General features: G+C 28.5%; 1 protein-coding gene across 1 annotated transcript in view; it reads right to left on the reverse strand.

Moving 5' to 3' along the window:
* The window catches only part of SCAP (SREBP cleavage activating protein), a 71,942-nt gene that overhangs the window by 46,297 nt on the left and 6,855 nt on the right, over positions 1-18,790 (reverse strand). Inside the window, 2 exon segments of the mRNA XM_067271412.1 lie at positions 6,725-6,848; positions 6,936-7,094. Of these exon segments, the coding sequence (XP_067127513.1) occupies positions 6,725-6,848; positions 6,936-7,087 (276 nt within the window). The 5' untranslated portion in view covers positions 7,088-7,094.

Consider the following 18,790-nt stretch of genomic DNA (forward strand, 5'->3'; position numbering starts at 1 on the left):
ACTTTATAGACACCCTGTATATACATATATATATACAGGGTGTCTATAAAGTATATATATATATATATATGATATGTCACAACAATATAAGTTGCTTTCCTTCTCATTAGGATGAAATAATACATTTAAAATTTAAATTCAAATTATTCAATATAAATCAATACAATGTTTACTGTATTATTTGTTTTAAGAGTTACATATTAATTAATAATTATTTTAAGTATAAGTTATCTTATAAAAAAATTATTGCTTTCCTTTATTTTTAATTTTTTTATTCACACTATTTAATTAATAAATCATGAAAATATATTCATTATACTTTAACTTAATTTGCATTATATTTTAATTGAATACTCTACTTATATTTAATTATAAAATAATTCTTCTTCTGATATAGTAATTTTTAAAGTAAATAATTTAATATATTATCATTTAAATAACAAATGTTTCACAATGTAATGTATTTGACTTTTTAAATTTTTCTTTTCATTGATTCAATAATATGTTGCTACATATATTCAAAAATAAAATTGATTGAATGATCAACCTCAAATTATTCTTACAAATCTGCTTTATTGAAATTTATAAATAAAAAAAACCACTTGAAAGCTTGTAAAGTTTAAAAACAGTAAGGTTGAAGAGTGGCTATTTAATATAATATACTTTCTACAAATGCATATTGAAGGATGATAATGAAAGGTGATAACCCTTCAATAAAATTATATACTATGTATTTGTAAAAAGTATATTGTATTATATATAAAAAGGAATTAAAGGCTAATTGATAAGTAGCTATTTATTTCTTTTCTTAGAAGCTTTGTTCATTTTTTTCTTCTGGATACAGTTCTGGGGGCACTTAGGCCTCTTTCTGTTCTGAGAGCACTAAGAAGTTTAGGATATATGTTTGTGTGTGTATTGACAACTCCCAATTGGAGTTGCAAGCACATGCCATAATAGAGGGCATTGTAGCAAAGTGCTTTTTGTTAGCTATGTATAATATTAATGTTTATGGTGTGCTTGGAGTTATCGCTGGTCAGCAATGTGGAAATTGTAGTAACATGTTGTAATTGCTTAATATTTTGTGTTAACTATGTGTAGTTCATTTGTGTGCTGTGTACTTGGAGTAAAAATTGTTTTTAAAGTTCAGCTAAATAAAATGAAGTGAATGGCAAGTGTTAAAACCTATTCTAACCAAATCCATGATGAAACTCGTTTGGTTAGTCCGGAGCCACAGAAATATAACTGCAATAGTGAGAAACCACTGACAACCTACTCCAGCAAATTGGAATAATAGAATTTTGAAAGAGAAGCTGGCAACAATTTTATAGTTTGTGGTTAGATTTTGCTTTCTGGGAGGTCTTTTTAGAAAAGCTGGCCCCTATTCAGATAAAAACATACAGAGAAACACAAAAAACTCCACATAGCCAGTCCATTGGCCAGGCCAAAAATGCCAACTACCAGTACAGTCACCACTATCTACACTGGTAAATAAAGAAAAAGAGGAGCAATTAAGTAAAAGGAGTCAAGTGCTGAAGCAATAGCTATGGGGGAAATACTGGAGTCAGCCACCAGATACACAAAGTAAACTTATAGCTAATATTTAAAGCTAAGACAATTTATACTTTAAAATTTAGACTTAAAATTTAAAATTTGAATTATAAAATAGGTGCCAGGATTAACCTATTTATCATATTTGCTATTATTTTACTATGTACAGTACAATCACCTGCAGATGTAATGCAAGTGGGCTATTTTGTACAAGCTACATGTTTCCTACAGAGGTGCTGGCCAAAGGCTAGGAGAACAAAGAGAGCCTTGGCAATACTAGCTTAAGAAGAAAGAAGGGTAGGATAACATGCAGAAGGACATAGAAAAGTTGCAAGGTTAGGTGCAGCAGCCCCTAACGCCACACCCTTTTGGGTGCCCACAGGTGGTTTAAGGCCATGGGAAGATGAAAACACCCATTGCCAACTGCAGACAGAAACCCAAGAGTGGAACTGCTGCTGCCAATCATCCCAGGTAACCTCACCTAATAATGGGGTACATAGCCACTACTCAAAGAAAAAACAAAAAATCGGTTGCAGCAGTCAAGGAGACCCACCTGGCATACTGCACCAGCGAGAAGGATTGCAGAACATGAACTTACAGTGCTTGACCTCCACAACTGATGCATATCCAGAAGCAAAAAGAGAACACTGGCACCTCGCATACTTAAGAGGAAGAGACAGTAGAAGACAGCAAGAAGGAGTCTATCTACAAAGAAGCAGAAAGAGAGAGAGAGAGAGAATACAACCTAAAAAAAAGGAAAAAGAAAAACTAATTTAAAGAGAAACAAAATAAATCCATTAAGCAGGACTAACAGTTGAAAAAAAGAAGTGAGAAAAAATAGAACAAACAATTCATGAAGTAGTACTAGCCATGAGGCTCAGATGAAAGAAGAAGTGCCCAGAATGGGTAAGAGTAAATTAATTAGTCTAAAAATAGAGAAGAGAGTAGGACAGCCAGTGTGCAAACACTCACTAAAGTGGCTGCAGGAGTACCAAACACACCAAGACAAGGAGAAAAAAGCCACATCCTGTACCAGGATACAGTAATGGATGGATACCTGGTTGATGTAGTGCCATGTTGCAGAATCACCACAAAGCTATGCTTTGTTCATTTTGTAATGATATAGTTTTCAAAACAATAAAAATATCCAAATCTGTGAAATGAGGCTTAATATTTATTAAAAATTTTCTAAATGAATAATAAATAAATAAAATAAACTAATTTGGAATTTTAACATAATAAAATGGTACAGCCATTTCCTATTGTTTGAGTTACAGATTCAGTTTTATACTTTAAGTAATTTAGTTACACTAGTTTAAATAATGTATTCATTTCAAGTTTCTTATAAATACAAGCATAAAATTATTTATTAATATTTCTAAATAAATTAATCCCATTAGACAACAAGTAATTCGATAAATCAGAATGTTTCTTGTAAGACTCAAATTATAATGCTTAAAATATTAAGACCAAATAGGAAATATACGCTGTCTGAAAAACTGATGCATTACAAAAAGTATTATATATTTAAGAAAACAGATTAATACAAATGGTTTTCAGTAATTGTTACTGAAACTTAAAAGCTTTTCCACATTACAAAAAACATCAGATGTACTGTTGCTGCAGGTAGAAATTTTAGATAAAGTTTTTCTTAACCAATCATAGTGTGAAATGGACATTAGAGTTGCCACGAGGCCTGTATTGGATTGGCTTGACCCACAATTTCAAATTGAGGCCAGCAATAGACAAAAATATTTAAGTATTGGCAAAACAATTTAAAATATATGCAAAATTATATTTTAATTGAAAAAATGTTATATAAAATTATTTTTTATGTATTTTACTGTATTTAGTATGTTTACTTATAATGATAAAACACTTGAACAACACCTTAAATGCTTTTTCAGCAACTTTTATTTAAATGAATGTTTTCAATTCCTTTTCATATGTCTGTCATGTTTAATAAGAAGATTCAAACTGTCTTCTTAAACAGTTTGCTAAAAAAAAGCATTTAAGGTGTTGTTCAAGCTAAATTAATTTCAGCCTATATAGAAGTGTTTTTTTCAGCAATAATACAACTTTCTCATCATAAATATGAAAGTTTTTGTTATGATTCACAGATGCTGTAATTAAATTAAATTTTCAAATGTGATTCAAATGATTCTAAATAAAACTAATTGTTCATGCTAAGTTTATTGCTGTTTTGAGCTTTAAAAATTGGTTTTTTGAGATGAGTCAGTCTAAGCATTCATTTAATTCATCTTTTCTTTGAAAAAAGTTTATGTAATTGTACATTTAGAGAAAGCCTGGCTCAAGCGAATAAATTCAAAACTTGGTTAACTCGTGATGATAATATTTTTTCACCTAACTGCATCATTTGCTGTACCTCATTTAGTGTTAAATATGATGAAATTAAAGCATTTATGAGACATGTCAATTTGCAAGAAGCATGAAAAAAGAAGTGAATCTTCTCATTTACCTTCCCCTTCCCCCAGTCATCACATCAGCCAACAAAGTAGTTTCCAAAGATGGCAACCCTAGATGATGTGATGGGATAGTTCTTTCAGTAAAGGAAATTAGCTATAATTTGAGGGTAGTCTTGCAATATTAACTTTATCTGAAATAAGATTACAAATTTATTTTGTAGTACACAGAAAAAGCATGCATATTCACATATAAATAGAGAATTTTTGAATTTCTTTTGAAAGATTGATTGATTTTCCATTCTTAAGCTTGATGTTTATTAATTAATTGATGAATGTACCATGCTCATAATATAAATTATTAATTTTTCTAAACTAAAATAAACTTAGAAAGTATTGAAAAAATCAGAATCAAGAGTTTTTAGCAGAATCAGAATCAAAATCAGGATAAATTTTGGTATCGTCCCATCACTAGATTTTAGACATCCATAATTCAAATCAGTTAATATAAGTTTAATTAAATTTATATATTTTGAAAATTTTTTGTCCGATGGCGACAATTATATTTAGTAATTTGAAGACCTAGTCCTTTCCAAAAGAGGAACCACCATTTATTGCTTTTGTGTTCCAAAAATTTTGACATACAATCTGGCGACAGAACCTTAGGTCTGTTCCAATTAGAAAATTTTTGGAACACAAAAGCAATAAATGGTGGTTCCTCTTTTGGAAAGGACTAGGTCTTCAAATTACTAAATATAATTGTTGCCATCAGACGAAAAATTTTCAAATAAAAAAATTTTTTAAAGTATCGTTACCAGGAGTCAGTTTTCCTAATCTACATTTACCAGTGCTTACTCAGTTGTAAATAAAAGCTGAAAAAACCCAAGAAGGTATGATGGGAAAGCAGAAGACGTCCAATATCAAACATTTTTAAAAGGAAGTTCCTACCTTTTAAAAATGTTTGTATTTTTTACTGGAATTTTTTTTGTGTGTTTTAAAAGACTTTTTAATGTTTGGTGACCAGAAGCCTAAAAAGAAAGGTCTGTTGCCAGATTGTATCGTCAAAAATTTTTGGAACACAAAAGCAATAAATGGTGGTTTCTCTTTTGGAAAGGACTAGGTCTTCAAATTACTAAATTTATATAATTAAAACCATACAAAGTAAAAACTCTGAAGCTGTGAAAAGTTTCAGGAATTTAATTATATTTAATACAGAAATTTCTGAAAATTTGTCAAGTAAGTATTTTTATAACAACATAGTTTCAGAGTATGTTAATTCCATGTAACATCAGGAGAAACAGAAATACTATAAACATTTACAAAGTCATTTGACTCCTATAATCTTTATAAAAAAGTTTTGAAATTTCTTTATTTGATAATGTTTTTAGAGACTTTTCTGTCCCATTATCAGATTTCATCAGGGATTTTGATCTGATGATGAAATGGAAAGTCCCAAAAACATTTTATTCAATAAAAAAGCTTTGATGTTCATCTTTATTTTGACAGCATTGCAATGTAACTATTTTAGAAACTGGAGGGACTGCCAGAAATAAAATTCATATTTTAAAATACAAAACAAATTTTAGTGAAACAACAAATTTTAATGAAAACAAAAACCTTTTTGATGTAAGTTTATTAAGTATTTGTTGATAGCATTTATATTTGTCTTGATGTAACATAATGTAATATGAAAATATTCTGAATGCTGTGTATACAATAATGAATAATTATTAAGAAAATTTATAGTTAATATAAATCAATCATTAAAATAATTAAAACAATAACAATAAACTGCTAAAATTCAGGTTAGCAAATAGTTTATTTAATCAAATATTTTCAGCCTTGTCTTTAGTCATATTAAACTTTTATTTGATTTTATTTGTTTATTTTAATTTTATTTTTCCTAATTTAAATTTATGCACTTCAAGTTTAAAGCAGTTTTATAAAAAAAATATATACATTCCATGCCAAAAATTATTTAATTTTTGGCATGGAATGTATTACTGTCTTTTGGCATTACAATTATTTTAATATTAAAAAATAGTTAAGTCAGTACTTTCAATGTTGCTTTAATGTCTTCCTCAAGCTATATAGAACATATTAAAAATACAGTTACAGTTTAAATGAAATGTTAGCATAATCTAAAATAGAACATATAATTAAAATTTTAAGTCTTAAAAAACAAATATAAATCAAAAAGGGTATAATGATGTAGATAAATTTTCTGTTAAATTAACAGCCTACTATCTGCTCATATCTTATTACATCCTATAGGTTTTAACTACATCATTATACTCTTTTTTATTTATGTTTGTTTTTAAAACTAATAATTTTAAATATATGTTATATTTTAAATTATGCTAACATTCAAAACTATATTCTTAATATGTTTTATTTAGTATGAAAAGACATTAACAATGTACTGTCAATGTTTCAAACTTTCAATTAACTATTTTTTTATATTGAAATAATTATAATGCCAAAAGAGTAGCCTTTAAAATAATTTTATTCTGTTTATTCAGTAAGCTGAAGATAACCAAAGACATGAATGAAAATGTTTCTGATTAAATAAACTGTTTGATAATCAGAATTATAGCAGTTGTTTATCATTATTATTATTATAGTTTTCTTATTTATGTAACAGGAAATATGTTCAAATAAAAATATAAAAATTGGCATTAACAAACAGTTGACAATGCATATGTAATTAGTATAATTTACATATAATTACAGTGCGTAGATTGTCCACTCACCCACCGTGGTCCTTGATCTGGAAAATTATCATCACCATTGATATTCATTGATGCAAAATTCTGTACAGGAGTAGAGAATTCTTGAGATGAACTTCCCAAAAGAGGAAGATAAATAACAGGATAACTTCATGATAAAATAAGAAAAACCAAACATTAGATAAATGTTTTATTGATATATTTATGTTTCCTAAGTGAACAGTAATTTTCTTACCAGCATACAGCCAAAATTAAAATAGTTAAAAGCATAATTGCATAAGGATGACTAGCACAAAACACACCATGACGATAATATATCTGCGCTACCCTGTCAGGTACACTGACAGGTAATGTACGAACACGCATTCCTGTATTTTCTCTTGACATACTGCCTCTGAAAAATAAAAAGCTTATCACTATCACTATAATTACATTATTACTTTTAAACCAGAAGTTACAATTTCAATTTTAAAACATTTCAAAACCACTAGGGATTTAAGAAAATGCTCTGAACATAATGTTTAAAATATTTTCCATTCCTATTTATGGGTTATGGCAAAAATGAAGGTTTTATGTAAAATACATGATCCTATATAGCCTGGTTATTCTATCTTTTCAATTTTAAATATTTGGTATCTCCCAGCATTCCATTTTAAAACATTCTACTGGAGAATTACTGACAGATCTGAGGAAGGTTTATAAAGAAAGCCAAAAAAATTTGTCAACAAGAATATTTCTGCTAGAAAGTACTGAAAGATATAATTATTTTATGTTTAAACTTGATTCCAGTTGTGCTACCTTTAAATTTGATATAAGGCAAGCCTGACCAAGTTATACAAAAAGATGCTGCTAACCTTAACAAGATCAAGTGTTAAGATAGACTTCCTACTGGAATGCAGACTCAACAAAGCGTTCCCCACATCCATTTATAAGATACAATTACCATAAGTATGTGAATCTATACTACCTAAACTAAGACTTAAAATCTACCAAATATAACTGTATGGAAGAATACCAGAGCTAGCAAAGAACAGCTTCATCACAACAATATAGTACAGTAGAGTGTCGTTTATCTGAATCAATTGGGGACTGGGGTTGTTCGGATAACCAATTATATACAAAAAAATATATTAACCTATCCGATGTTGAAATTTTTCTCCGTTGCTTGTTGCTTCATGTTGGCACCCGCAGGGCAAGCATACTACGACTCATCAAGGCAGTTTTAAGTCCAATGGCCGAATTCAGGGCTCCCCTATTGGCAGGGGCACCTCCCTCCACTCTAAAATGTATAGAAAGACCTTTTCACACGGCTCTAAGGACCGCTCTGGGCGTGCCAAAAACAACCCCTCCTAATGCCCCTTTTTGGGAGGTATTATAAATTATAATGAAAAAATTAATAAAATGATAATTATAAATGAAATTATAATAAATTATAAATGAAAAATTATAATTTATTATAATTTTTAAATGAATTAATGAAAAAAAATTATAAATGAAAAAATTACAATTACAGTCAAACCTGTTTTTATGCGGGGGATAGGGACCGCATTAAAAAAAAATCTCACGAAACTTCACGAATGGCTGTAAATAATAGTTTTCGCAACACAATTAAAAAAATAATTTTTTTATGCGGTCAACAGGGACCGCATAAAAAAAGTCTCACATAGAAAATAACTCAAAACCGTACGAAATAGAATTTATTGACAACAGATGTCAGCACTTGACTGCATCGTCTGGTCTATCGTCTGTTTTACATATTTTTGTCCAGGTGGTGTTTTGTTGACTTAAAAAGTAAATTATTTCATTTTTCGCATATTCATGCAATAATATTACTATAATAAGTGCATTTATGCTATAATAAGTTTATTTAGCTATAATAAGTCAACGTGAGACATGACGAATCGCACGAGACTAGTCGCCAACTATACCGCACAAATTAAAAATTTGCATTAAAAAAATCGCACAAATAAAAATCGCACATAAAAAGAGCGCATAAAAACAGGTTTGACTGTATAAATGAAAAAAAAATATAAATGAAAAAAAAATTATAAATGAAAAAAAAATAATAATTAAATAATTATTATTTTTTATAAATGAATTATAAATGAAAAAAAAAACCATACTGATGTTTAGTTCTTGATTATTTACTAATGCTAGAACAATAAAAATTAAAAAACTAAAATTAGCTTTAATAAAAAAAATTTAGATTTATATATCTAAATTATACTGCATCAAAATCAATTAAGAGCAGAAATCTGCCAATTAAACAATAAGCTGTGAGTAAATATATATATATATATATACACACAAGTAAGGTAGATAATGAAAAGATTTCTTACAGCTGAAAAAAAGCCGACATCTAGGCTAGTATTTATATTCACCAAACAAATAATAGTTTTTGATGATTCATCAAAATACAGGAAACAAGGTGAGTAATTGCTGATATCCACAGATCAATTTTAATTGTTTTTTCCAAGCACATAAATTAAGCTTATGAACAAAACAATAAAATTTCTAGACTTCTAACAACAAATAAAATTTTTTCTCATTAGCAAAGTTTTATAAACTATTTGATGTTGATAAAATTAAGTGATCACATAAATAATAAACAACTTTCATACATTAAAAAAATTTATAGATACAATTTTCATTTCCATAAATTTAAAATCTAGAATCAATTCAAAACATTTATCATCTAAATATATTTTTAATGAATTAATTTTGAATTTTTGAATGCAGTTTATTTATGTATTTATATTATACATATTTAATATATTAAATTTAATATTTAAAAGCTAATTTTCTAATGCACTGAAAATCTAAAAATTAAAATTTAAAAAATTTTAAATTTCAAAAACTAATTGTTTTATTAAAATTACAACTCCAAACAAATAAATCTTCTATATAGTGTTTTAAAAAATTTGTTAATTAAATAATTTTTAATGACAATGAGACAATCTTGAGTGCTATTTCAAAGCAGGAAGTATGCAAGGTTGATTTACTAATGAGATCTACCTCAGTTTCTGGATGAATGCATTTTCCAACTGAAGTGTCAGAGAACTTTGAGTTGGACGATTAACTTCCTAAACACAGTATTATTTATATAAGTCTATATAAAGTAGAATATTATATTTGTATGTATCACAGATCATAACTAAAATATAAAATATCAAATACAGTTTTATAAAATGTGTTCAGAGCTTTTCTTTTTATTCAATTGTTGTACTTCTTAAATTTGTCAACTTGATAAATATTGGACTTATCATATAGGAAACAGTTTTAGAAGAGTAAAATTAATCACTTTGAACTGTCTCTTTTTTTTTGGATGCATTTTGAGTCTGAATAGTTTCTAAATGAAATTATTGATAAATAAAATCGCTGTCTCCTCAAAGAACCACTTTTTAAGAATTGTCAACTGCTAAAGAGGGATTCAGACCCAAAATGCATCCACAAAATTTATTAATTAATGATTAATTAATTAAATTTTTAATTAAGATTAATTTTACTCTTCTAAAACCATTTCCTGAATGATAAATCCAATATTTGTCAAGTTGACAAATTAAAGAAGTACAACAATTGAATAAAAGGACAAGAAGCTCTAAATGTATCCTATCCTGTTAGTAATATTAAAAATGCATTGCTATTATAAATAATAATGAATAAAATGTAATAAAAATTTATTACAGTTTATTTCTATTAAATATTTAAATGTTAATTTTCTAATGCACTAAAAATCTAAAAATAATTATGAGACAATGAATTTTGCTGTAAATTGCATACTGTCATTTTAAAATTGTCATTACAGACTTTCGAGATTTTTAAATTACATTATTGATAAAATCAATTAATACCTTTGGAAATTTAATTACTTATATTGTCTGAGATAATTTTCAAAAAACAGTTTAAAATTAACAAATTATAATAGTTTCTATGAACTCAACTTAAGCAAATTAATCCACATGAAAAATTTCTACATGTATTATTTATAAACATAGAAGCATGATTTAACTGCAATTAATGTGAAACTTCAATCTATTGTTCCCATATCAATCATTTTCCCACATCTAATGGTTTTTTTCCAGTCCCAAATAAAAATCCACACAGTTAATGTTAATTTTTCCACTTTTCTTCATTCTCTCGCAATATTCATTCTAAAACCCCTGGCAAAAAGTATTTGAACATGATGTAAGAAAATTGTTTAGTTTGAGCTCATTTTGCAAGAAAAATATAAAAATGTAACGTTCAAAACAAAAATACACTTTTCATTCATTGGGTTATTAAGTGTTAATCACTTTAATTTCAAATGAATAAATCAAACCATTTTCCCCAAAAAATTATTTACATAAAGCAGTAATGGAAAGAAAGTATTTGAACATATAGATAGTTGGAAAAAATATTTCAATATTTCTAAATTTATAGATTTGAGCATTCTGATTTCAAGAAACTATTAGCTTTAAGAGGTGTGCTTGCATCATTTTCTAAGTAAACATTGATATTTTATCTGTCTTTGCTTAAACAGTGGCCCTCAATGAAAGAATTTAGGAATGATGTGAGAAAACAAATTATAAAGCTACTACAAGATGGAAAAAAATCAAAGAAAAGTTGCAATGTGTGTTGATGTGTATGAAAGAAATAATTAATTTTTCATGCCAGATTCTTATCATATAAAAGTTTAAGAGCACTGTCTATTGGCATTAGAAAGGTTTTGTTGAGTAAAAACACAAAAAATATTTCACAAGCACTTTTGACTATTTGTTGGTATGTTGTTAGGAACTGTAAATTACACTTGGCAAAACTTTAAAGACACAGGAAATGCAAAACCATCAAGATCCAAGATCACTTATTGAAAAAAATGTTTAAAAAAAATCAAAAAATGTCTTCCAAACAATTAAATGCAAAATGAAAGAAAAATAAAACAAATGTTTGTGATAGAACAATAAGAAATAGACTGAATGACACAGGATTTCCATCTGCAAAGCCAAAACAAAACACTTTCTGACCAAAAAAAAAAAAAAAAATTGTTTAAAATGGTCAAGACAGCACAAAAGTTGATCGCAAAAGACTGGAAAAAGGTTATTTTTTCAGATGAGGGTCATATATGCATTGGGTATGGTAACAATACAGGAATATTCATTTTGAGATGTCCAGATGAGAAATTTAAGGAAGATTGCCTGAATATGAACATTAAATTTCTAACAAGTTTAATGATTTGAGCTGCATGTCAGCTATTGGCTCTGGAAATATATGTATTCTTAATGAGACTGTAACAGCATAAGCATATGAGAGAATTTTATAATCATTTCTAACAGTAGCAATTAAAGATAATTTTGGTGATGCTGAGGTTGTTTGCAGGATGATAATGCCATATGCCAGAGAGCCAAATGAAAAAAAAAAATTTTAAGTCTAAGAGCCTGCAAATAGTCCAAATTTAAACCCTACTGAAAATTTATGGACAAAGTTGAAAATGCTGGTTGATGAAAGGCAAGGCTGTGGTGTTGGGAGAAATTTCTTGCCAGAGGAGTTGGGTCAGGAAAAATGCATCCACTCTGGCTCTGGCATTTTAAATTTAATTTAGTTTTTTTATTTAAATGAAAGAAAATTTATTTTATATTTATTAATTTTTTAAAATGTTTTTGTATTTTGTTATAATTCATTTATTTTAAATACAAAATGCAGCAATTTAATTTATTAAATATGTAGTTTTCTTTGCAGTATTTATGTTTAGTAGTTAAATTATTTTGACCCAATTGAATTTGAATATTTTTGAATCATTCCTTTATTATTCTTGCTCTAAATAAGTATTCTATTTTTCTGAATGAGCCAGACTAATTAAGCAGAGTATATATTTTTCTTTTCTGAACAAGGGGCTGAAGTAGCTAGATCGCACACTTTTTAGTTGGACTAATTTTTCTGGAAGGGTGAAATTGAAGTGCAAATACTGTCGAATATATGTAGATGTAGAATTTTATTGTCCCCCCTTTCTCGTCTTATTAAATATTTGTTAAAAATTATTTTTTTTAATACAAATAAATATTAATGTAAGTTAAATATTAAAAATACTAATTATAAAAGTATTTGGGTAAATGTCCCGAGCTCCTTTCAGAGTTCAGTGTAGGGTACCCCCTATGAGCACGTCTGCCCCCATAAAATGACTTGGTATTTAATTTTGCCGGAATCGGAATCATCCTACTAAAATTATCAAAAGTTTGGGTAGGAGTTGAGTATTTTTTTTTACTGACTCCACAGCACTGGGCACAACTAATAAACTTAAAGACACCATTAAAATTAGCTGGAGCAAAAAACCTTCACTGAATTAATTTTGATAGTGCCAAGATGCATAGAAGATATAATAAGATCAAGAGGAAGACCAACAAAATATTAACTTCTATTAAAGTGCCATGTAATTTTATTATTATTATTATTGCTCAAGAACTTTTTTCCAATACTGCTTTATGTAAAAATTCTTTTGTGGAAAAATGGTTTGGTTTATTCATTTGAAGCATTATTATTAAAGTGATTAATATTTCATAATCCATTGAACAAAATGTATATTTTTGTTTCGAACATTACATTTTTATTTTCCTGTAAAATGAGCTCAAACTAAACTATTTTATTTTCTTACATCATGCTCAAATACTTTTTGCCAGGGGTTATATTTTTAACTCACAAGTCAATGAAATGTTATTATGCATCAATCATTCTATCCACAATAAAAGGCACAAAATTTAAACACTGGTCTCTGATTTGCATATACTAAAAAGCACATCATATTTAACAGTTAAATCCTGATGTTTGTGTATGAAACTAAACTGAATTCCCCAATAACTTCTCTTAATATACTATAGTTACCTAATAACTATAGTATATTACTGTTCTGTATATACTATAGTTATACTGTATAGTATATACTGTAAAATCTGTATACTGTAGTTAGGGATTGCAATCCAGCAGTGTTTTCAATCCAGCTGGATTTTTGCTGGACCAACATCATTCCAGCTGGATCCAGTGCGGATGTATTTTTGGTGCAATAAAGTGTTATCTATCTAATCTATCTACCCAGCAATTTGTTTTTTTTTAAAGAAATAGAACATTTTTTTAAAATACTTAAGAAGCTTTTATTATTTAGACTGGTCACTATAAATCAGTAAAACTTCTTACACATTGAGGTAGTAAACTTAACTTTGGTTCGGTTTAACACCTGAGATAGAGATAATTAACTTTATAATTATAATCTAACTAAACATTTAATGTAATCTTTAAGTTAAATAATAGCAAAGGCAATACTAATAATTAATTTATATTAATATATTATAATAATGTAAGGACGGATAATCAGTGGCTAAGTGACTATCAGTCTTACAGTTTTCTTATATAGGCTCTACATATCAGTCTGTAGTTATTTATAAGTAATTTAATTATTAGTGTTAGTAAAGTAGTAAGTAATTAGTAGTAGTCTAGTAGTTAGTTATTATTATCACAATCATGAATCACATACATTCATATCATCATATATCTAAGATACTGATAGTCATTAATTTAATGAACTATTTAACTAACTAGGTAGTCTCAGTTTCTCACTAATTTTCACAATAAAACTGCCTTGCCTAGCCTACTAACCACTTATAGAATCAAAGTTAAAAACTCTTACTTAATAGAATTAGAGTAGAAGTTATAAAATATTAGTCTTGTCTTGAATAAAGCATTTTAAAGGATTAAATAAAATTAAATCAATCACTTCTGTTATTTTTTTGACTTTTCTGGAAGTAGGATCTCAAGAAACAAATGGTATTGATGGTTTCTCCCAATCTACTTCTTAATGAATTGCATATATATCCCGCTGCGGAGAAGGCCCTTTCTGCCTCTACGCTAGTTGGTTTCAGGGTCATCAAATAATCATAAATCGTTCTGTCACACGATTCATTGACGTCACAACCGACCGACCATAAATTAGAATTATGCACCAGGACTAGAAGAGGAGTTACTTCTTTTATTTAGCGCAAAAACACTTTATTTAGCGAGAGCAGAAAGTCAACTGGCAATTAGATCAGCAGAGGTGAAAGAGCGGGCGGTGCAGTATAGACAGGAAGTGTAGCACGTGCCGCACTGAACGGCAACATCACTCTCGCTGCCAAGCGATAGCGCACGTAACAAAGCAGCAATGCCGACAACGTAGATTTTTGCAGCATTATTTAGAAAGTTAATTGAATATTTGCGGATCCAGCAGGCCAAAGAATGCGCTAAATCCAGCTGGATTGATGGATAAGGGATCCAGCAATTGCAATCCCTAACTGTAGTATATACTTCTGTATAGTATATACTGTTCTGTAATATTGTAATCATACCAAAACATAGATTATTGTTTTTTTCCTGGATAATTCTTGCAATTACTTACACAGCAATTAAATGTATTTTATTTTATTGTATATTTTAACTATAGCAAGCCAGTTTTTGTTGATTTTTGGCTACTGCTTTACAAAATAGTGTATTAGTGACATTTCCTCCTAAGACCTGGCAACATAGTACAAAATTATCTTGAGGTAGTGGAGATTGTCTTGGCCTGTGAAAAAAGTCAGAATCCTTGTTGAAAAATTAAAATTTATAGAGGAAACAGAAAAAAATCATTCAGAAAAAGGGTTAATATTAAGAAATGTTTTATCAAATTTCATGTCAATGGTACTAAGCTATTTGAAAAGAAGAATGAGTTTTGTAATTGAATTGAAAAATATGGTAAGACAAGCAAGAAAACCTTCTTTAGTGAAAAATCTCTAGATGTTAATGAGAAGATCACATCTCTACAATTAAGATATTCTGAAAATCTATCTCCAACTCTATAATCTATATCTGTTTTTTTAGAGATGAGTTCTACAGCATCTTTGATAGGTTAAAAAATCTAAAAGCATTGGGTCCAAAGTATCAAAAAATAAATAAAAAAATACAGATATTATAAAATATGAAGATCAATGCCCAAAACCAGCATGAATTAACTCAAAATGATACTTTTATTAACATATTCATCTGTAACACACACTTTAGGAAGATGTGTATTAGGAAACATGAAAACTTTAGTACAGTATTATTTTTTTGTTAGTGTATGCTGGTTTCTTCAGGTGTTGGTCTTCATTTATGAATTATTCCAGTTTTTAAAGCATAAGTGATTAAAGAATATGTTTAATATTCTTACAAATGTTTTGTTCTTAATGACTTTCACTAAATTTCAAAGATTCTTTGCTTTAGAGTCATTTTATGAGAAAGTGATGAAGAGTTCGCAACTTTAACAAGACATAAGAAAGCAAAAGTTACATCACATAGAAAGTAGAGGGAAAGTCATTGCCAGAGCATATGGACTGTGGGTGTTATAACCATTAGTTTGTTTCCTTTAGCAGTTTTTATTTATAATGGTAGTATCACAATTGTTGACAAAACATCAACAAAAGCATGGCCAGGACATTCTTATTATCTTACCATCTAGCAGAACTGTTCCAAGGAACAGTCTAGCTTAACAGTTTTGACAGAACTATCTATCTTAACAGTTCCAATGGAACCATTCCATCAGAAAAGTTCTGCACTCAGATCTCCCACCTCTACCAGGTACTACAATTAATAATTAGATATTAAGTAATTTGGTGTTAGAGATAGATGTTAGGTGCTATATCCTATCAAAATTAATAATTATAATAATTTAATATTTATTAAATAATTTTAGAACGGTCTAGAAGAAAGAAATCAGCTAGGAGGAGGATTTGAACCCATAACTCCTGCTGACCATGAGGTTGCATTGCCAATTACATCATCCAGATTGCCAAGCAATTCTTCATTTCCAGATATATTTAATTCTATATAACCATCCATGGTTACTCATGATAATAATACCAATAATTAAATATTAAATAATATCTAATCATTAATAGTAGCAAAAAACAGCCCGATTAATTATAGTGATTGTTTGGTTTGTTATTAATACATAGGGCTTAGTGATGTTGCTTAGCACTATTCACATTAATTTCAATAAAACATTTCATAATATTAACTCTTTTTCTAAATGATTTTTTTCTGTTTCTATGTTCTGTACCATGTTGTAGGAGGAAATGTCACCAATACACTATTTTGTAAAGAAGTAGCCAAAGAAGAAAAAATAGATTATGCAGGTATCGTTTGTAGTTTACTATGCACATGCCAACCCCCATATTATTACTTAGGAAAGACAGGCAGAACCCTAATGCCACTGTATGTCTTAAACAATCACCATGGTACCAGCACACAAAACAGACAGGTTGCACAATAGACAAAAACTAGATTAAAATCTTACATCATGAATAGGACATATACAAAAGAAAATTTAAAGAACACATAGCAATCAAGAATAATTTATGTAAAGGAAATCTACTAAACACGTGATGGGATACAAATCACCAAGAGGTGATATGACATCATCCCTTGACTGTGGGTAGGTCTGGGAGCTGTAAATATGTTGACTACAATGTGGTTACACTTTAACATAACATGTAGTTCACTTTTAAAGACTAACAGCCTATTACAATAGCAGAAAACATCTATAATCTAATGGGCTGTATCCATCCGTAACATTTGCTGTATTGGTAAAATATGTTTCATGTCATGTTTGCATCCTTTCATTTTTAAGGAGACAGTTAATTAAATACAAAGTAAGATACTATTATATTTAGTTTCATTATCATTTTTATGTTTAATTAATTTTGTACTTATACCTAGCTCTTAATTTTAATTAGATGAGAGACCTTAAAATGTAAGTCAGCCCAAAATGCATATAGTTATGTATGTAATCAACCAAAATAAACATAATTAAACCGCAGTTTTGGATTGTTAGATTACTGGTATCATTCCTATATACCTGCAGATGCAGAATTACAGAATTCCCAAGAATTTTCTAATAGCAATAAGGATGTAGAATTACAGAAGTTAAAATAAAATTAATAGCAATAAGGATGTAGAATTACAGAAGTTAAAATAAAATTATACAAACATAGAATTACAGAAGTTAAAATAAAATTATACAAACATGATAACATAAAATAAAATTTCTTTTTATGGCCATATATATACTAATCATGTGGCAGTCTTTATTTAATAGCCCCAAGATAAAAACAATGGTAAATACCATAAAAGCCATAACATATGTGACCATAAAGTTTATTTTTATTTTGTTATCAATTTTATATAATTTTATGTTTTCTGTAATTTTGTATATTGAAAATTCAAAAAAAAAACAGTGATTTCAAAAGACAACTACATCAATGAACATTTTGTTCCAAAACAGGATACAGTAGAGAGTCATTAATCTGAATCAATTGGAGACTGGGGTTGTTCGGATTAGTGATTTGTTCGGATAACCAATTATGTACGAAAAATTATATTAACCTGTCCAATGTTCAAATTTTTCTCTGTTGCGTGTCACTTCGTGTTGAATTTTTCTCCATCGCATGTTGCTTCGTGTTGAATTTTCGCCGATTTTAAGCCTAACGAAAATTTTTATAATAATAATCGAGGCTATTGTATCGTTAAAAATTATTTCTTTATTTTGTACAAACAAAATAAATATATTGAAGAATATAAAAACATGAAAATTATACTTTAGAAGTAAATCTAGTATCAAAAACGTTTGATTCAGCACGACATAGTCCGACTGAAAATTGTTTGGATAACCGGTGATTCGCATAATCGGTGTTCAAATTAACAACTCTCTACTGTATCTCTTTAAAACTGTTTTTAATGAACACAAAGAAGGCTTCTCAAGCAAACTGAAAATGTTTGTTTAATGTTTTCTTGCTCTGTTCCTTGAAACTATATTGAAAGACTTTTATTTTGACATATTCCATTGAAGGAAACAAAGAACACTTCACCCAAGAAGCAGAACAAAATGACACACAAGACTAAACAATATATACTGTATATATACTAAGTGAATGCAACTATAATTCAAAGAGGATTCTCCATGCGGTGGAAATAGTTCCACAATCTTTAAAATTAATGTAACTCAACTTTGTTTCAGAGAAGATCTACATCTGTTCTATCCACTTAAAGAATGAGATAACCACTGTCTATTGGTGCTAAACA

This window comes from Centruroides vittatus, unplaced genomic scaffold (genome assembly GCF_030686945.1).
Source record: "Centruroides vittatus isolate TY-2023 unplaced genomic scaffold, ASM3068694v2 contig_397, whole genome shotgun sequence".
NCBI classification, from domain to species: Eukaryota; Metazoa; Arthropoda; class Arachnida; order Scorpiones; family Buthidae; genus Centruroides; species Centruroides vittatus.